General features: G+C 42.9%; 1 protein-coding gene across 1 annotated transcript in view; it reads right to left on the bottom strand.

Moving 5' to 3' along the window:
- Positions 1–18,163: 18,163 nt before the first annotated feature.
- The window catches only part of LOC124006739 (nuclear pore complex protein Nup214-like), a 60,153-nt gene continuing 56,040 nt past the window's right edge, over positions 18,164–22,276 (bottom strand). Inside the window, 2 exon segments of the mRNA XM_046316858.1 lie at positions 18,164–18,971; positions 20,809–20,842. Of these exon segments, the coding sequence (XP_046172814.1) occupies positions 18,926–18,971; positions 20,809–20,842 (80 nt within the window). The 3' untranslated portion in view covers positions 18,164–18,925.

Genomic DNA, 22,276 nt, shown 5'->3' with positions numbered 1-22,276 from the left:
TGACAACAGTCCAGTGTTCAACACCATAGTGCCCACAAAGCTCATCACTAAACTAAGGACCCTGGGACTAAACACCTCCCTCTGTAACTGGATCCTGAACTTCCTGACGGGCCACCCCCCAGGTGCTAAGGCAACATTATATCTGCCACGCTGACAAGAGAAGACAGAAGGAGCTGATTGTGAACTACAGGAAAAGGCGGGCCGAACAGGTCCCCATTAACATCGACGGGGCTGTAGTGGAGTGGGCCGAGGGTTTCCACATCATCAACAAACTATCATGGTCCAAACACACAAAGACAGTCGTGAATTATTATGTTTAATTTATTTAACTCGGCAAGTCATTTAAGAACAAATTCTTAAGCATTTCACAGTTGCAAGCATTTACTGTTGCGCCACCCTGACTAAGTGGGTGTGTCAGGCATATGTGAGTCAAGGAGAGTCAAACGGAGTGTAGAATGGAGTCTTTTAATAATGTCATAGTAACATGCTCCATAACACTAAACAGGAAAAGAACAATAACAAATATGGGTACGAAGACCCGTGGCGCACCTATACAACAAACAACACAACACTGACAATAAACAATCTCTGACAAAGGCATGAGCGGAAACAGGGTTAAATACACAACAGGTAATGATGGGATTGAAAACAGGTGTGTGGGAAGACAAGACAAAACCAATGGAAAATGAAAAATGGATCAATGATGGCTAGAAGACCGGTGACGTCGAACGCCGAGCACCGCCCGAACAAGGAGAGGCAACGACTTCAGGAGAAGTCGTGACAGGGTTGTCTATGCAAGGATACAAGGACCACATATCATGTGTCTGCTGTTTTTATGTCTCCTCCTCTAAACTGCCGATTCAGAGTAAAATCAGAGCCCAACACCACGAATGTAGTTTGAGGAGTTAGTAAGGTAACTTTGGTCAACTCAGAGATCAACTTGGAATAACCAGTACCACGAAAGTACCCCTTCAACTCATCCAGAATGCCGCAGCCCGTCTGGTGTTCAACCTTCCCAAGTTCTCTCACGTCACCCCACTCCTCCGTTCTCTCCACTGGCTTCCAGTTGAAGCTCGCATCCGCTACAAGACCATGGTGCTTGCCTACGGAGCTGTGAGGGGAACGGCACCTCAGTACCTCCAGGCTCTGATCAGGCCCTACACCCAAACAAGGGCACTGCGTTCATCCACCTCTGGCCTGCTCGCCTCCCTACCACTGAGGAAGTACAGCTCCCACTCAGCCCAGTCAAAACTGTTCTCTGCTCTGGCCCCCCAATGGTGGAACAAACTCCCTCACGACGCCAGGACAGCGGAGTCAATCACCACCTTCCGGAGACACCTGAAACCCCACCTCTTTAAGGAATACCTAGGATAGGATAAGTAATCCCTCTCACCCCCCCTTTAAGATTTAGATGCACTATTGTAAAGTGACTGTTCCACTGGATGTCATAAGGTGAATGCAGCAATTTGTAAGTCGCTCTGGATAAGAGCGTCTGCTAAATGACTTAAATGTAAATGTAAGTGGCTCACCTTTTAGCCAGATAAATTGCTATGGCAACGAATGATTCAGATCTAACCTGCTCCGGGGCTGGATAACTCAGGACTAACTCCGTTTATTCTGATGAAGTGTCTGAGCCCCGAGTTGAGGACCAATGAAATCAGATTGCCTCCCTCTCGCAAAGATTGCATCATCATCCACCTCATTTGGGGACGACAACTGATTAACTATTTTAATATTAAATGTATGTGTGTGCTAAAATATAATGTTAAAATACCTTTTACATTACACATTCAGTAATGGCAAATGCATTTGAAACTTCATGCACAGTAAAACTTTTGTATGACTTAATACAATTATTTTAATCGATAGGAGTAGAAAAGAGGTGCTTGTGCATTGATAACCACACCCAAACACACCAAAGAAATCAAATACAGACGGCACTTCTAAAAGCCTATTTCACACCACAGCCCGCTGAATTTGCAACATCTTTTGTCTTTCATTTTGATTTCGGCACAAATGAAAACATGGCACTGAATTGCCCATCGATTGATGTTTTAGCATTGTCTCAATGAAGAGTTTGGCATTTGAATAGCCACGTGCGACATGCACATGCAGTTGCAAGCCTGTTAGTTAGCTGTAGGAGGAGAGCAATATCCACTGTCATTGTGGGATGAAGCCTTAGCTGGAATGGGAAGCTAACTGAATCTTTAGAAAACCTGAGAAGATCTAGCTTGTGTCGTCGCATACCCCCCAGGTGTATAGACACCTCAATGACTCATTTGCTTATAGTGTCAAGGGAAAGAACCCTGTATGCATCAGGGCCCCTTATGGCCAGGGGTTGGACACCTTGCTGTACATAGGACACACATTGCTGAACATGACTTATTTTGATCTCCTCAGTTCTGATGATGTAAGCCTTGTACAAACAAGAGGGGGGCGGGTGGGGTGGAAAGAGTGATAGAATAGGGGAGGATGAGCGAGGGAGAGATGGTCAAGGAGAGAGTGCGAGAGAGAGCAAGAGAGAGAGAGAGAAAAAGGGAAAGAGGGGATTGGCAGGTTATTAATGATGCTGCTCGGGCATTGGGCCTGGTGAGTGCCTCTGCCACAGGGGAGCAATAAATCAATGAACTGATGTGCATGGGCTGTGAAATACCTCTTAAAAACACCACTACTGTACAGAGAGACAGACACAGAGTGAGAGAGAGAAAGCGACAGAGAGACAAGGATAAACCTGAGGGATAGATACAAAGATAAATATAGAGAGAGATTGATAGAGAGCAGTATAATCTGGGAAGAGAGATGTGTAAGCACAGAGATGGGAACACAGTGGTGATGATAACCTCTGACATCATCATCAACATCCAAAGCCATGACAGCGACAAGCCTGTGCTATGACCCGAAACCTCCATTACACCACCTCTACAGCACTTTCTTTAAGTGGGAGGGACAAGAACTGCTGCTACATCCAGAAGAATAAAACAGACGTGTATTTGTGGCACTATAGAGTAGTCTTTAGAGTTGTCCCGGATACATTTGAATCCTTATTATGCCTAGAGGAAATATCTTTACGTTTCACACATCTATGTGTCAGTTGGAGGGAGAGAAATCGTAAAAGACATCACCCATCTTGGGTTGATAGTGATGATTTTGTGACTCGACTTCAAGACCAATGCCTCTGTTAAAATGACCAGAATGAGATCATCAACCAACATGGAAAAGCTTACTTGATTGATCTGAACCTTCCTCATGTGTGTGCACATGTGTTAGAGAGTATGTCTGCCAAGCCTCCATCAAGGAGCAACCAGCAGTCCAGACTGATTGAAATATCACATCAAGCAGACCAGCCTTGGGGCTTATGGTATTAGAGGGAGAGGTGACATTTAGATTGGATCCCAAGGCTGCTCCTCTGAGATATCTTGACAAACTGTATGAAAAGGGCAGGCAAATAGAATCACAGCCACCACACCGTCAGCTAGTTTTCAGACATTCCAAAAGTATGTCTTCTGAAGATTGGGGGCTCTATAGTTTTGCTAAAGTCGTGTGTTCGTGAATTATGAATTACATTTGTATAGAATAGCTTATGTTATACATGTTTAATTGACATGTGCATATTTCTACACTGCTTTAATATAACCACACAGCACAAGTGATATAAAGGCATGTACTATATAGTATGGTGTGTGAACCTCAATGGATTCAATCAGGGCAGGATAATCAGTCATTTCATCCAATGGCAGCTCCTTTCTCTCTTCAGCAACTACCTTCTTTTAGCCATTAGTAGTGAATGATTGACAGCCCATGGTTGTGTGGATTCAATCATTTCCTCTCTGGGTGATAAAGTAAATAACTGAAACAGTAATGATGGATCTTCTTTGATTGAAGCCAAGTCCATGCGACTGACTGGCTGGTGCTTTTGAAGCAGGGGTGGAGTGTGCTGTACCGTCTGCTGCGGTGAGCAGAATATCAACTCCCCCACTGGCCCAGCTGTAAACAACCTTTAAGGGAGACAGTCACTCCATCGCTCTAACCTGTTCTTTCTCTTCCTTTTCATCCCTTCTTTCCATCTCGCAGATCTTTTTTCCCCCCAACTCCAGGTCTCTCCCTTTTTGGGAATAGCCATTCCTTTCTCCTACTGTATGAATGAAAATATTCACTGCTCTGATCGTACAACCATTTGTTCCCCCCAGTAGACAATAAGAATGTCTACGTATATAAACAAGTGGGTAGACAATTTGGAGGCGCTATTGACTCTAAAATGCTAAATTATCACGATAAAGTGGAAGTAAAGGTAGACAGACATTAAGCAAGACAAATAGCTGCTATCTCCCCACCTATGCATTGTCTGTAAGTCCCTCTCCCCTTGCACTTGCACTACTGGGCTCTCTGCCTAACTGTCACAGTGCTGCCAGCGTGGTGTGGGGCATGACTAGTGGCACGGAACATGGACTCATACGTGTGTCAATCAAAAGTGCACCCTGTGTCCCCCATGGAGAGAGAGAGGAGCGCTGGGATGGAACGGTCCGCTCTGGGAGGCACCAATCAAATGTCGGATACTGGCTGTGGCCATTCCACTGGGAGTGGAGTGGGGATGCGCGTCACATGACAGACAGAAAGGAATAGATGTGGCTAACTAGACAGACACACAGGGGAAATGACAACAGAGAGATATATTGTGTGTGTATACAGCGCAGATTCCCATAGGGACATAGAATGCATGTTCAAACTCATAGTGTATGTCTAAGAATCATAGTGCTAACCTACAGAAATACACCCTGAAGTACAAACACAAACAAACAAAACACAGGTTTGTAACATAACACACTGGCAACTAGAATCAAAGTCTCACAGTGGTGTACACAGATCCAGTGTTTCTCAAGTGCTGTACATACAAAGACAAATTGAATTCGGTGGCACAGAAATACTCATTCAAAAAAAGCATTGAGAATGAAATACTGTGTGTACTCTGCGGGTATCTTTGGTTTAATTTTCAGCCCTATGTCAAAAAGATTCTAAAAGCACACCTTCCAGTCCTTTTGAATTGTATTGATAAAATAGCATATCATCCCAGTATACATGGAAGAGGTTGGAGTTTAGAATAAGCTTTCCAATACCTAGGAGAAAATCCATGATCTTTTCCTATGGCTCAGGGACTCACTGTGGAGCACACTGTGGAGGATGACACTTGGCTACAATTGGATCTTCCAGCATGACAATAACCCCAAGCACTAATCAAAATCCACAAAGAAATGGTTTATCGACCACAAAAATCAACATTTTGCAAAGGCCATCTCAGTCTCCGGACTTGAACCCCATTGTAAAACTGTGGTTTGAATTGAAGAAGGCAGTCCAAACAGATGAAGGATATGTATGGAGGAACGGTCTATCCATCCAAACATGTTCTCGAATCTCAAAAAAACATTTTAGAAAACGGCTCGGTGTCATTGTCCTCACAAGGGGAGGGTGTTAGAGTATTGAAAACAGGGGTGCCAATCATTTTGACCCCTATCTTATTTTTGTATTATATTTATCTGAGTAATTATGTTAGTATAAAATAATATAAATTGTATACATTTTTAGCATACAATATAGCTCAGTATTTGTATTATTTATTTTTAAACAGTCTTTTTTTGCTTATCATTATCAAGGGTACCAATAATTATTGACCTGATTGTATGTATACATCAATTGATGTAGTCATTAGTGTCTAGTTAAACCGGGGGTGGTTTTTCAATTGGAGGGTCCTTCCACGAAATAGGTTCCTTTTGCATCCTTTTGATATTTTGTGGACCAATATTGAATTTTAAAACATGTAACTGCCAAAATAATAATAAACACCAACATACAGAGCATTCGGAAAGTATTCAGACCCCTTGATTTCCCCCCACATTTTGTTACGTTACAGCCTTATTATAAAATGGATTAAATCGTTTTTTCCCCCTCATCAATCTACACACAATACCCCATAATGACAAAGCAAAAACAGATTTAGAAATGTTTGCAAATGTATTAAAAATAAAGGAAATATCACATTTACATAAGTATTTAGATCCTTTACGCAGTACTTTGTTGAAGTACAGATGGCAGCGATTACAGCCTTGAGTCTTCTTTGGTATGACGCTACAGATCCGTTGGACGGGGAGAGTCGCTGCACAGCTAGGTGAACGTTCCAATAAGACAGTGATTATGAGCACACAGCCAAGACAACGCAGGAGTGAACCCGATCGAACATCTCTGGAGAGTCCTGAAAATAGCTGTGCAGCAATTCTCCCCATTAAACCTGACAGAGCTTGAGTGGATCTGCAGAGAAGAACGCGAGAAACTCCCCAAATACAGGTGTGCCAAGCTTGTGGCGTCTCACCCAAGAAGACTCGACGCTGTAATCGCTGCCAAAGGTGCTTCAACAAAGTTCTGAGTAAAAGGGTCTGAATATTTATGTTAATGTGATATTATTTTTAATAAATGAGCAAAAAAAATAAAAAACACGTTTTGCTTTGTCATTATGGGTTATTGTGTGTAGATTGATGAGGGGAAAGAAACAATTTAAAACATTTTAGAATAAGGCAAATGTAACAAAATGTATAACAAGTTAAGGGGTCTGAATAATTTCCGAAGGCACTGTATGTGATGGGATGTATAGACATTATGGACAGTATGTGGAAAGAATATGTAGTATATATGAATAATACAAAAGGATAGAATAGTAAATGTACAGCAATAGTTGAATAGGATGGTCTTATCTAGAATACAGTATATACACATATGAAATAGGTAAGTACTGTATGTAACAGTATGCACATTATACAAGTCACCAGTGTTCCATAATAAGGAATTTGAAAGGATTTATACTTTTACTTTTGATACTTATGTATATTTTAACAATTACATTTACTTTTGATACTTAAGTATATTTACAACCAAACACATTTAGACACGTACTCAAGCAGTATTTTACTTGGTGACTTTCACTTGAGTCAGTTTGTATGGTCAAATCAAATTGTATTTGTCACATACACATGGTTAGCAGATGTTAATGCAAGTGTAGCGAAATGCTTGTGCTTCTAGTTCCAACCATGCAGTAATATCTAACAAGTAATATAACAACCCCCAACAACTACCTAATACACACCAATCTAAAGGCGTGAATGAGAATATGTACATGTAAAGTATCTTTCCTTTTACACTTGGCTACTTTTTCCACCACTGGGATCATAGCTTTCAACTGGATTCACCTGGTCAGTCTAAGAGAATCACCTGCCAGTGAGAGAATCAGGTGTTTTATACCTGTTAACAACTTGAATTATTTAAGCTTTTTTGTAATGGTGCTAAAATGAATGACATGCTGTGTAATGGGTGCAAAAACAGTTCCTTGGAAAAAGATAGATCTGTGTAGAAAACCTGGCTGCGACCTTCATGTCTACATTATGTAACAGATTGATCGATGCTTCGTGGGCAGATTAGAGTTGACAGAGTGCAGCTGGGGGAAACGGCATGGGTAACAGAGAAAAAGTAGATGTGGTGAAAGGCCAGTTTGACTAATGATACTACAATACTGTGTGTCAAATAAATCACAACGCCCATGCAGAATTCAATTCACTCAGCATAATTTGCAAGACTCACTGTTACAACCAATACAAACACAGTAAAAGTAATTTTGAAGCATAATATACTTAACCAATGCAATTTATTTATGAGAGGTTGCATCTGAGATCAGTTGCTTCAACACTGCTTTCAAATTCACCAACGCTTCCTTACAGATTACTGAGGAAAATAGGCTTGTGCAAGGGATCCTCTCCTGTCAGAGTTTTAAGCTGACACTGTCAGTCCTGCACCCACACACTGCCATTAATAAAACATGTGGCCGCTTCCTCTCATTTCACCCAGATCTTCCAATCCCCCACAGTTTATCATCCAACAGGGATTACACGCAATGGGGACCGAGGTAAAGAATGACAGGATTAAGAATGGTGGGGGGGGGGGCACCACTGCCGACTGGCATCTGTGTGTGACAGAACAAGGAGTGCCCCATTGAAACAATATACTTTCCATGGTCAGAATGAGTTGTGTAGAGTGCACGTTCGCATCCAGTTGCATGTGCCTTGCAATAGTACCAGCATATTAACAAAACGTTCTGCACATTGAACCTAGATTACATTTCTCCAGGCCATTATACGGTGCACACCTACAAAACATTTTTACTGCACTCCAAGTGTGGGTCTAATCGGCGTGCACTTCAAATTCCACATGCCCGTTTCATGTGTAACACCTTACAACATCCACAACAACCGTGTTGCCTGGTCACGAACATGTTCCCTACTATTCCCATGCTAAAGCAAGGCAGCTGATCGACAGGCAAGACTTGTGAATAAATTGGACCCTATTTTTCTAATGGTAAAGAATGAATGATCACCAGAAGCAGTTAAAGGTCTGCCTCTACAGTGATACAGTTAATAATTCTGCTATAGATTTGCTGGAACAGGAAGGGAAGCTTTGAGAAGGAATTAAACTCAAATGAGATGTATTCATATTGCTGTGGTTCTTATGCAACAATTCAGACCGTGAGGTGTGACTGTATCTTCAACAAGCAAGGTTTGACATGAAGTATTAAATATTCACTGCGCTGGAATTTTACGTGACTAATTTCTCAACCACCACTATTGATTTTGATATCAATATGTATATTGTGTCTTCAGAAAGTATTCAGACCCCTAGACTTGTTCCACATTTTGGTAGGTTACATTCTTATTCTAAAATTGATTATTTTTAAAGCTTTTTTTCTCATCAATCTACCTACACACAATACCCCATAATGACAAAGCAAAACCAGGATTATTTTGTTGTTGCTAATTTAAAAATCAGGCTGTAAATATTTGTTCATGGTGAAGGGAATTTAATCACAACTCTGCTATTTTTGGATAAACTCCTATTATGGTGTCCTGGTAAGGTCAATAATGTGCTACTGTTTCTGAAAACTGCAAGGGTCCAGTGTATTTCTTGTCTGGCTACCCACACTCCTTGTTCAGGTCAAACACTACACCATATGCCCACGGACGTTAGTTTCTTCTCTGCAATGAGTCTGCATCTGAGTACTTCCTTCACCGAATAGGAACACATTTGGGGCAGTCTGATTGGTCCAGAAACCTATGGGTTGGGCCAGAGCCAGAACACACGTGAGTAAAGCGGTGGTTTGAAAGTTCGTCATTGGCTTTCATACTCTGATTGGTTAGAGACAGTACAATTGCTGATTAATTCTTGTACAACGCCTCGTCACCACAAACAACTTCAATGATGGCTGTCTTAGACTAAAGTATGTAGTGAACGACAGAACAGCGGACAAATTTAGTGTGAGGTGTCAGGCTAGTGTTTTTCAGCATAATCCCTCACAATATTGTAAAGGTACAGTAAAGCATGACTGCCACAAACATCAAGTTTGAGTTTAATTAGGCTCTTTTCCTGTGATGAAAAATATTATATATAATATATATATATATATAATTTTTTTATGGATACTGTAGACCAAGCTTACATAATAAACATATTGTGGGCCAAAATAACAGATCTCCCTCCCTCCAAAATTAAAACAGCGTAGATTCTTTATTGTAGTCCAGGCCATCTTGGTCTGTAAAAGCACAGAAACATCAGTGTTAGACACGACATGGCTGCACAGGCCTCCATTACATTTACATTTACATTTAAGTCATTTAGCAGACGCTCTTATCCAGAGCGACTACTGTAGCAGGTTTGTTCTCAACTTGAAAACACACCATTTAGTTTCCTCCTGGATTAGGGGACCTCACTGGATCATCTGAAAGAAACAACTTCTTTTTAGGTTATTCGTGTTTAAAGACCATTTCCTACTTGATAAGCTAATACCCAAACAATGAAAGTGGGGGGGCACCATTAACTGTGACACCAACCAAGGGATGAGTTAAATAATTGGATGAAATAAGAGGGGGACTAATGGGCTAAGGCTAATATTAGTGGGCTAAGGGGCTAGTGGGCTAAGGCTAATATTTTGTTATCACATGGGATGCATTCAGCAGCTGAACTCACAGCAAGCAGTCTAAACCCATGGATATATAAACCTACACATTGAGGACTATATTATCAGACGGGAGTATAAAGAGAGAGAAGGTTGTTTTTACAGTAAAGAGTGTTTCCACTCCGGGCATGAATACCTAGCCTCCGCTAACAGCGCAAAGACCGAGAGCCTCTTAAATAACAATAGCGGCCTTCTCCCGGTATCAGTGATGAGCGTGGACACTAATTGTAATTCATTTCATTTACGATGTCTGCCTGCGGCACTCTTATCTCGTCTGAGGTAAATCTATACATCCACACAGAAACACTGACAGCACACAGCCTAAGATAGGGAAGGTTATTTCCTCTCTCCTCAGTTAGTATATTGTGGCTCCATCAGATAACTGGCTGGCTGATGTGATGTTAAAGTCAGGGTCGCATGGCTGATTTCACTGGCGCGCCCTCACACAGACGGCAATCAGATACAAAATGTCTGCATGTAATTACTGTAAAAGCCCTAGAGGGGCACACAGACTGATTCCTGCACCCTTACTGTCCAATCAGACAAGGCAATACAGACTGGGAGTAGGGTCAACTATCTATCTATCTATCTATCTATCTATCTATCTATCTATCTATCTATCTATCTATCTATCTATCTATCTATCTATCTATCTATCTATCTATCTATCTATCTATCTATCTATCTATCTATCTATCTATCTATCTATCTATCACACACACACACAGAGAGCGAGCAGTATTTCAAAACCTCTGACCACGTGAAGGGAACATTGGCTACATGCACTTGGCATGACATGGTATTGTTGGGATAGCACTGGGCAGCTGGGAGATGGAGCACACACACACACACACATCTAACTACACCTCTAATGCCACTGTATCTCAGGCAATAAGAACGCAATCACTGTTTGATGTGCGAATTTGCAAACCTCTCACTGATCTTGAATTTGGAGTCTCCGGTGTGCTCTCGCTTGCTTGCGTCCCATTACATAATACAATAAGCTGCCAGCCACAAAGCTAGACCACAGTGATTACTGACTACACTCTCCAAATCAGACTTTAAAACATCTGTTTACCTCTCTCCCTGTCCAATCTGTGTGGTGGGGAGAAAGGGATATTTTTACCAAGGTTATCAAACGCTACCCTCACTGGCACCCATGCCTCTGTTGCTAACTGGGGATTTGAAGACATTTACATTACATTACATTTAAGTAATTTAGCAGACGCTCTTATCCAGAGCGACTTACAAATTGGTGCATTCACCTTATGACATCCAGTGGAACAGCCACTTTACAATAGTGCATCTAAATATTTTAAGGGGGAGGGGGTGAGAAGGATTACTTTATCCTATCCTAGGTATTCCTTAAAGAGGTGGGGTTTCAGGTGTCTCCGGAAGGTGGTGATTGACTCCGCTGTCCTGGCGTCGTGAGGGAGTTTGTTCCACCATTGGGGAGCCAGAGCAGCGAACAGTTTTGACTGGGCTGAGCGGGAACTGTACTTCCTTAGTGGTAGGGAGGCGAGCAGGCCAGAGGTGGATGAACGTAGTGCCCTTATTTGGGTGTAGGGCCTGATCAGAGCCTGGAGGTACTGAGGTGCCGTTCCCCTCACAGCTCCGTAGGCAAGCACCATGGTCTTGTAGCGGATGCGAGCTTCAACTGGAAGCCAGTGGAGAGAGCGGAGGAGCGGGGTGACGTGAGAGAACTTGGGAAGGTTGAACACTAGACGGGCTGCGGCGTTCTGGATGAGTTGTAGGGGTTTAATGGCACAGGCAGGGAGCCCAGCCAACAGCGAGTTGCAGTAATCCAGACGGGAGATGACAAGTGCCTGGATTAGGACCTGCGCCGCTTCCTGTGTGAGGCAGGGTCGTACTCTGCGGATGTTGTAGAGCATGAACCTACAGGAACGGGCCACCGCCTTGATGTTAGTTGAGAACGACAGGGTGTTGTCCAGGATCACGCCAAGGTTCTTAGCACTCTGGGAGGAGGACACAATGGAGTTGTCAACCGTGATGGCGAGATCATGGAACGGGCAGTCCTTCCCGGGAGGAAGAGCAGCTCCGTCTTGCCGAAGTTCAGCTTGAGGTGGTGATCCGTCATCCACACTGATATGTCTGCCAGACATGCAGAGATGCGATTCGCCACCTGGTCATCAGAAGGGGGAAAGGAGAAGATTAATTGTGTGTCGTCTGCATAGCAATGATAGGAGAGACCATGTGAGGTTATGACAGAGCCAAGTGACTTGGTGTATAGCGAGAATAGGAGAGGGCCTAGAACAGAGTCCTGGGGGACACCAGTGGTGAGAGCGCGTGGTGAGGAGACAGATTCTCGCCACGCCACCTGGTAGGAGCGACCTGTCAGGTAGGACACAATCCAAGCGTGGGCCGCGCCGGAGATGCCCAACTCGGAGAGGGTGGAGAGGAGGATCTGATGGTTCACAGTATCGAAGGCAGCCGATAGGTCTAGAAGGATGAGAGCAGAGGAGAGAGAGTTAGCTTTAGCGGTGCGGAGCGCCTCCGTGATACAGAGAAGAGCAGTCTCAGTTGAATAACTAGTCTTGAAACCTGACTGATTTGGATCAAGAAGGTCATTCTGAGAGAGATAGCGGGAGAGCTGACCAAGGACGGCACGTTCAAGAGTTTTGGAGAGAAAAGAAAGAAGGGATACTGGTCTGTAGTTGTTGACATCAGAGGGATCGAGTGTAGGTTTTTTCAGAAGGGGTGCAACTCTCGCTCTCTTGAAGACGGAAGGGACATAGCCAGCGGTCAGGGATAAGTTGATGAGCGAGGTGAGATAAGGGAGAAGGTCTCCGGAAATGGTCTGGAGAAGAGAGGAGGGGATAGGGTCGAGCGGGCAGGTTGTTGGGCGGCCGGCCGTCACAAGACGCGAGATTTCATCTGGAGAGAGGGGAGAAAGAGGTCAGAGCACAGGGTAGGGCAGTGTGAGCAGAACCAGCGATGTCGTTTGACTTAGCAAACGAGGATCGGATGTCGTCGACCTTCTTTTCAAAATGGTTGACGAAGTCATCTGCAGAGAGGGAGGAGGGGGGGAGGGGGAGGAGGATTCAGGAGGGAGGAGAAGGTGGCAAAGTGCTTCCTAGGGTTAGAGGCAGATGCTTGGAATTTAGAGTGGTAGAAAGTGGCTTTAGCAGCAGAGACAGAGGAGGAAAATGTAGAGAGGAGGGAGTGAAAGGATGCCAGGTCCGCAATCAAAGACAATCAAATCCAATTCTCCTAGGATGAACGAGTTGAAAAGCAAGAAAGCTCTATTAGCCAGTGACAACAGGCGACCAAACCTTCAATTTAAAGCCAATAACTTTCCCATAACATAAAAGTGGCATAAATCTGATGAAAAAACAGGACAGGTACCATACCTCTAAAAGCTAGCTACATACAGTTGAAGTCGGAAGTTTACATACACCTTAACTAAATACATTTAAACTCAGTTTTTCACAATTCCTCACATTTACAATTCCTGACAATTAATGTTTTAGGATCGCCACTTTATTTTAAGAATGTGAAATGTCAGAATAAGAGGAGAGAATGATTTTATTTCAGCCTTTATTTCTTTCATCACATTCCCAATGGGTCAGAAGTTCAAATACACTCAATTAGTATTTGGTAGCATTGCCTTTAAATTGTTTTACTTGAGTCAAACATTTCAGGTATCGTTCCACAAATTGGGTGAATTTTGGCCCATTCCTTCTGACAGAGCTAGTGTAACTGAGTCAGGTTTGGAGGCCTCCTTGCTCGCAGATGCTTTTTCAGTTCTGCCCACAAATTTTCTATAGGATTGAGGTCAGGGCTTTGTGATGGCCACTCCAATACCTCGACTTTGTTGCCATTTGTTGCCATTTTGCCACAACTTTGGAAGTATGCTTGGGGTCACTGTCCACTTGGAAGACCCATTTGCAACCAAGCTTAAACTTCCTGACTGATGTCTTGAGATGTTGCTTCCATATATCTACATAATTTTCCTTCCTCATGATGCCATCTAGTTTGTGAAGTACACCAGTCCCTCCTGCAGCAAATCCCCACCACAACATGATGCTGCCACCCCGTACTTCACGGTTGGGATGGTGTTCTTCGGCTTGCAAGCCTCCCCTTTTTGCTCCAAACGATCTATTCTATTCTATTTTTGTTTCATCAGACCAGAGGACATTTCTCCAAAATGTATGATATTTGTCCCCACGTGCAGTTGCAAACCCTAGTCTGGCTTTTTATGGCGGTTTTGGAGCAGTGGCTTCTTCCTTGCTGAGCGGCCTTTCAGGTTAGGTCGATATAGGACTCGTTTTACTGTGGATATAGATACTTTGTACTTGTTTCCTCCAGCATCTTCACAAGGTCCTTTGCTGTTGTTCTGGGATTGATTTGCACTTTTCACACCAAAGTATGTTCATCTCTAGGAGACAGAACACATCTCCTTCCTGAGCGGAATGACGGCTGCGTGGTCCCATGGTGTTTATACTTGCGTACTATTGTTTGTACAGATGAACGTGGTACCTTCAGGCGTTTGGAAATTGCTCCCAAGGATGAACCAGACTTGAAGAAGTCTACAATTGTTTTTCTGAGGTTTTGGCTGATTTCTTTTGATTTTCAAATGATGTCAAGCAAAGAGGCACTGAGTTTGAAGGTAGGCCTTGAAATACATCCACAGGTACACCTCCAATCGACTCAAATGATGTCAATTAGCCTATCAGAAGCTTCTAAAGCCATGACATAATTTTCTGGAATTTTCCAAGCTGTTTAAAAGCACAGTCAACTTAGTGTATGTAAACTTCTGACCCACTGGAATTGTGATACAGGGAATTAAAAGTGAAATAATCTGTCTGTAAACAATTGTTGGAAAAATTACTTGTGTCATGCACAATGTAGATGTCCTAACCGACTTGCCAAAACTATAGTTTGTTAACAAGAAATTTGTGGAGTGATTGAAAAATGAGTTCTAATGACTCCAACCGAAGTGTATGTAAGCTTACGACTTTAACTGTAGGTCTCTGGGTACATCAACATAGGTTGACCCCCCCAGAAATCAGCTCCGCATCCAACACTGGGTAGGCTTATTGCATTCCACACTCTGCCGGCTTGTAGACAAGCCAGCGAGCAGAAAAGGCTGGACCGATGAAGCAGCGAGAGTGTGAACAATGCCAATCATCCCTCTGTAAAAAGAGGGAGAGAGAAACCGACCGAGTGGTTGTTTTTATCTGAATTCCTCAAAAACAGCTGCTGTCCCCACGGGTGCTTGTATGACTGCTATACTCTCCCGCTCTCTGTCAGAGCAACGACAGAGGGAGAGAAAAGGACGAGAGAGAAGGCAGTGCTGCACTCTGGGAGTTGTCATTGTTGAGCACCACAGGACACGGAGTACGTATCAGCGTAGACTGTTCTTGATCTGTTCAAATAAGTCAATTGTGGGAAGGAGAGTGGATAATGTGCTGAAGCACGTATAGCAAAATGTATAATAAATTGCCAAGTGAGATATTGAAACGGATCAGATATTCCACATACGTATACCTATGACTGACATTTCACACACCACACAAACACACCTCACCTTGGGTAATAACAGCAAAACATACAGTTAAAAGTGTAGACACACCTACTCATTCAAAAGTTTTTCTTTATCTTTACTATTTGTAGAATAATAGTGAAGATATCAAAACAAATATGGAATCATGTAGTAAGAATAAGTGGTAAACAAATCAAAATATATTTTAGATTCTTCAAAGTAGCCACCCTTTGCCTTGACAGTTTTGCACACTCATGGCATTCTCTGAACCAGCTTCACCTGGAATGCTTTTCCAACAATTTTGAAGGAGATCCCAAATATGCTGAGCACTTGTTGGCTGCTTTTCCTTCAATTTGTGGTCCAACTCATCCCAAACCATCTCACTTGGGTTGAGGTTGGGTGACTGTGGAGGCCAGGTCATCTGATGCAGCACTCCATCACTCTCTTTCTTGGTCAAATAACCCTTACACAGCCTGGAGGTGTGTCGGGTCATTGTCCAGTTGAAATGCTGTGGTAGCCATGCTGGTTAAGTGTGACTTTAAATTGTAAATAAATCAGACAGTGTCCCCAGCAAAGCAACCCCACACCATCACACTTCCTCTTCCATGCTTCACGGTGGAAACCACACATGCGGAGATCATCCGTTCACCTACTCTGCGTCTCACAAAGACCAGGCGGCTGGAACCAAAAATCTCGGTCTCATGTCCATTCCTCGTGTTTCTTGGCCAGAGCAAGTCTTCTTCTTATTGGTGTCCTTTAGTAGTGGCATCTTTGCAGAAATTCAATCATGAAGGCCTGATTCACGCAGTCTCCTCTGAACAGTTGATGTTGAGAAGTGTCTGTTACTTGAACTCTGTGAAGCATTTATTTGGGCTGCAATTTCTGAGGCTGGTAACTCTAATGAACCTATCCTCTGAAGCAGAGATAACTCTGGGTCTTCCTTTCCTGTCGCGGGCTTCATGAGAGCCAGTTTCATCATAGCGCTTGTTGGTTTTTGCGGATGCACTTGAACAAACTTTCAAAGTTCTTTAAATGTTCGACTGACTTTCATGTCTTAAAGTAATGATGGACTGTCACTTCTCTTTGATTTGTTCTTGCCGTAATATGGACTTGGTCTTTTACCAAATATAACCATCTTCTGTATACTACCTTGTCATAACATAACTGACTGCCTCAAACACACTAAGGAAAGAAAATCCACAAATGAACTCTTAACAAGGCACACCTGTTAATTGAAATGCATTCCAGGTGACTACCTCATGAAGCTGGTTGAGAGAATGTCAAGAGTGTGCAAAGCTATCATCAAGGCAAATGCTGGCTACTTTGAAGAATCTCAAATATATTTTGATTTGTTTAACACTTTTTTGGTTAATATATGTTTCCATGTGTTATTTCATAGTTTTGATGTCTTCACCATTATTCTACAATGTAGAAAATTGTCAAAATAAAACAAAACACTGGAATGAGTAGGTGTCTCCAAACTTGACTGGTACTGTACATTAGTATGAAAGATAAGCGGTAGAAAACATCCATAAGTCCAATACAAATGTAACTACCTCCCTCTCGTCTTGCCTACCTCTGATACCACTGACTGTTATCCATCTCTAATATTATCTGCCCTGGACACAGTGTGTGTGACCAATCATATCCTAGCAAACAGGGGAGGATAAATTAAACTGTTACAGTGGGAAGCTAGGACTCTAGGTCACATGTTGTGACTGCAACATTCCCCAATCACTTGAGTGTCCCGGCTTGCAACATTCCCCCCATTGCCAGGCCCGCCAGAGTTAAGGGGACAGAGCGACGGTGACATTCTCAATTGCGGTGACCATGGATGGCATTCTGGTGACAGCCACAAAGACCAGATACCACTACAAAACACTAGCACCCCTCTTTTCACTATACACTCATTCCTGCAATGTCTTAGGCTTACATCCAAATGTCTAATACTTAATAAGGGCCAGTGAATTCCTCCACATCCACCTGCCTGGAGCTCCCTTACCTTACTTATGCTGCATTCAATTACTTAATTTTTCACCAGCTAATGCCAGAGACAACCCTCTTCAGCAGCTCTTCTCTGATTCAAATACTCTTAATCCAAGGTTGATGAATTAATTACATCAATTAAATACATCAACTTACATGATACTGCCACAAATTTGCAATAAATTTTACAATAGACAGTAAAGTATTTAGTCCAAAGACATCTAATTGTTAAACAGCAAGCTAATCATATATTAAATATTCTGTTTAATAAGCAGACAGACAGACTCCAGAGTGGCGCAGCAGTCTAAGGCACTGCATCGCAGTGCTAGAGGCATCACTACAGACTCTGGATTGATTCCGGGCTGTATCACAACAGGCCATGATCGGGAGTCCCATAGGGTGGGGCACAATTGGCCCAGTGTCGTTCGGGTTAGGGGAGGATGTGGCCGCGGTAGGCCGTCATTGTAAATAAGAATTTGTTCTTAACTGACTTGCCTAGTTAAATAAAAAAAATAAAAAACAGACACAAAGGCAATAGGAAAATAGCCAGAGGCTGTCATCATTAAAACAACAAAAGGCAATCAATTAGTGCTCATTTTCAGTGAGTTGTCAAAAAAAGAGACTACATTAAATACAGATTCGAGAATTGCCAAGTTTATTTCCCATTTTCCATGTATAAAATATACATATTTATAGGAATGGGGGTACAGTAGGCATTATAAAAAGCAAAATATTTTCTCATATTTGCAGTTCATTGTACGCAATCAAGAGTTGATACTTCTATCAAAGACCTGCCGAAGTCTTGCCTGGAGTCAGTAAATTATGAATTATTGTTGCGGAGGATGGTATTTCCTACTCCATTTAGTGAGACAAGACATGTTTGAGAAACATTAAGAACTTGATTCTTATCAGAACTACTAAAGCTTGGAATATAAGATATCTTAAAACTTCAATTGACAGTTTAAAACTTTCCCAGATTCAAAATATGTGAGAACGAGGCTCAATTATGAACTGCAGAATTATTTTATAGAGGAAAACAAAGTTCATATGGATGAACAAATCTATTATAGCGTTACAGCCAACTGTTCTGATTTGAAAAACACACACAAAATGTAAATTCACTCATCCAAATACACATTCCACATGGTAGTCACCACTGATGTACTTGACGTAAGACTATTACGATGGTCTATGAGATCAGTCTACATACTTTACAACTAGTTTGGACTATCTCACCTCAACCCCCCTTCCTTCCACCCCCAACCTGCGCACCCTTCCTCCCCCTTCTCCCTTTAGGTGTCGTCTACTCAAAGAGCTTGATTGCAGAGAGCAGTGTTGCTGGTCACACACACCAGGGGTGCACTCGCCCGGGGGCGGGGGGGGGACAACAAAAACTAGCTTCTCCAACCCGGACCGGCTCCAAACGTTTGAGAAGATGATCTGAAGAAAAAAAAAAACAATGAACACAGAAACAAAACAAAAAAAACTAAATTCTGCTTGGAAAGTTAGCTACCTTATTATGTGATGGTTTGGACTTTTCCCCCTAGGCCCTGCCTTGCCCTGACTGATGATTATGAGGAATACTACTGCTGTCTGACAGTACTGTGAGGGATGTACGTACTGTATACACAGGGACATACAACATATATGAGGAGGGAGTCCTGGAGGGCACACGATACATATCAAAACATAGCACACTAAAAAGGGAAGATGAAGGCGTAAATGGATGGGTGGAACAGAGAAGGAGAGAGAGGGTTGAGATAGGTGGGCGAGGGGGAGAACTGAGGGAAGTGGAGAGAAGTAGGAATGGGAATAGAAGGAGGAAGAGTGATGAGAGGAACTTGAGATATGTCCAGGTGGTTAGAGTCATACTAGGATGCAGCTACATGAAGAGTGGCGTCAGTTTCTATGGGACAGAGGGGGGAATTAAATTAATTTGACTTAAGAACTACATATAGCTGCCGTTATGTACTGTAAATTCTGTCTACATGAAAACACTGCCTCATGAAAATGTATTCAGAATGACATCAAGACTTATTTTTAAAAAAAAAAACGCAATGCTTGCTTGTGTCAGAGTATTAATATAAACCATGTTTCCTTTAAGCATATACATTCTAGTTTCATCAAATGAAACTAAAACATACACAGAGGACCCACCTGAGAGCATTTGGCAGCATTTTGCTCCCATCAACAATTATAAAATGGGTACGATGAGGGGATGAGGAAGAAGAGAGGAGCGAGTGAGAAGGAAGAAGGGGGGGATGAGGGGGGGAGCAAGGTCAGAAATGGGGGTGTTAAAGGAGGGACGAGGAAGAGAAAGCAAGCAATAGAAGACAAGAACAGAGAGAAGAGGAGGGAGAGGGTGAAGCGGAACAGAGGGAGACAGAGGAGCTTATCTAACAGCGTGTGAATGACTGAGCGGGGCCGTGTTGCCACACTCTCCTGAGCACTTCAGATCGCATTCCACTGCAATGCACCCTGGGGGATACACAAGGGCCATGTGACACAGCAGCACAATGAGAGGAGGCATGAGAGAGTGGGAGGAGGAAAAGGAGGGCAGAGACAAAAGGAGAGGGAGGAAGCAGGAGGGGAAAGAGAAAGAGGGAGGGAGGAGGCAGGAGGGGAAGAGGGAGGAGGCAGGAGGGGAAGAGGGAGGAGGCAAGAGGGGAAGAGGGAGGAAGGGAGAGAGAGTGAGAAGCAGGAAGGGAGAGAGAGGGGGAGGGAGAGAGAGAGCGGGAGGGAGGGAGGAGGCAGGATGGGAGAGAGAGGGAGGGAGGAGGCAGGATGGGAGAGAGAGAGGGAGGGAGGGAGGAGACAGGATGGGAGAGAGGGCAGAGATAAAGGAGGGATGAGACAGGAGATAAAGAAAGGAGGGAGAAAGGGAAGAGGTAGGGGGAAAAGGAGAGCAAAGAGGGGGAAGCGGCTCGAGTAGGCGAGTGTCTGGGGTGAGGCCTCGAGGGTGAGGAGATCAGTGGTGTTAGAGATGAGAATGGTGAGGGTTGAATAAGGTACAGGAAAGACAAAGGGGGGAAGGAGGGATGATATATTAGGGCATCTTGTTATGAATTCGTGCTGCCCATCAGATTCTTATAAGTGGGCTGTGGTCACACTTTTCCTTCACACGCTACTGCCAAAGACACAAGCGAGTGCGTATAGGGAGGGTTCAAACACTCAACATACAAATGTATACACTCAAGCAAAGACACTCATGAACACAACAAATGTGAACAGACACCAAACACCCATCCACACGCACACAAAGATGAGTGATACTTACTGATTCGATCCAAAACCGCCAGTAGACCCAAAGCCTGCAACAAAAAAATAGACACAGAAAAACAAAACACACTTAATTTAGATCAAACTCTTTTTGCCCCAGGGGCACTGAAAAATTGTTAGATTTCCTTGTTGTCAAAATGTGCAATTTTGGGGGGGGTATTTTCAGTGCTCTGACTGTCTAGCTTTCATTTCAGTGATTATTAGCCAGCTGGACACAGTCAAGAAACTGTATGAATGTAGGTTCAGTATCATTTCTACAGTTTCAATTTGGTTTTAGTCATTTTACGTTTTATTGAGTTGCCTGCCACCCCCGATTTGTTTAACACCTTCGATCTAGATAGAATTATCAGTAGATACTATTTAAAATGACTCTGTAAAATGTTGACTGAATAACACCGAGAGAAACCTGGGTGAGTTACTACTACTTCCAGAGCCAGTCAACCACTTGGGTGCCAACACAAACCATAATAATGTGATTGCTTATCTAGTTCCTCTAGACCTAACAGGATTTGAAATAGGCCCTAATCTATGAATTTCACATGATTGGAATACAGATACACATCTGTTGGTCACAGATACAGTACAAGTCAAAGGTTTAGACACACCTACTCATTCAATGATTTATATTTTAAATATGTTCCACATTGTAGAATAATAGTGAAGACATAAAAACTATGAATTAACACATATGTACTCATCAAAAAACAAATCAAAATATATTTTAGATTTTTCAAAGCAGCCACCCTTTGCCTTGACAGCATTGCACACTCTTGGCATTCACTCAACCAGCTTCATGAGGAAGTCGCCTAGAATGCATTTCAATTAACAGGTGTACCTTGTTAAAAGTTAATTTGTGGAATTTCTTTCCTTCTTAATGCGTTTGAGCCATTAAGCCGTTGTGACAAGGTAGGGGTGGTATACAGAAGATAGCACTATTTGGTAAAATACCATGTCCATATTATGGCAACAACAGCTCAAATAAGGAAAGAGAAACGACCGTTCATCATTCTCGTAAGACATGAAGGTCATTCCATTCGGAACATTTCAAGAACTTTGAAAGTTTCTTCAAGTGCGGTCACAAAAACCATCAAGCGCTATGACGAAACTGCCTCTCATGAGGACCGCCACAGGAAAGGAAGACCCAGAGTTACCTCTGCTGCAGAGGATAAGTTCATTAGAGTTACCAGCCTCAGAAATTGCTGCCCAAATAAATGCTTCACAGAGTTCAAGTAACAGACACTTCTCAACATCAACTGTTCAGAGGAGACTGCGTGAATCAGGCCTTCATGGTCGAATTGCTGCAAAGATACCACTAAAGGACACCAATAAGAAGTAGAGACTTGCTTGGGCCAAGAAACACGAGGAATTGACATTAGACCGGTGGAAATCTGTCCTTTGGTCTGATGAGTCCAACTGAGATTTTTGGTTCCAACCGCTGTGTCTTTATGAGACGCAGAGTAGGTGAA

Source organism: Oncorhynchus gorbuscha, linkage group LG20 (genome assembly GCF_021184085.1).
Source record: "Oncorhynchus gorbuscha isolate QuinsamMale2020 ecotype Even-year linkage group LG20, OgorEven_v1.0, whole genome shotgun sequence".
In the NCBI taxonomy this organism is placed as follows: Eukaryota; Metazoa; Chordata; class Actinopteri; order Salmoniformes; family Salmonidae; genus Oncorhynchus; species Oncorhynchus gorbuscha.
This window is presented reverse-complemented; position numbering and strand designations above follow the sequence as displayed.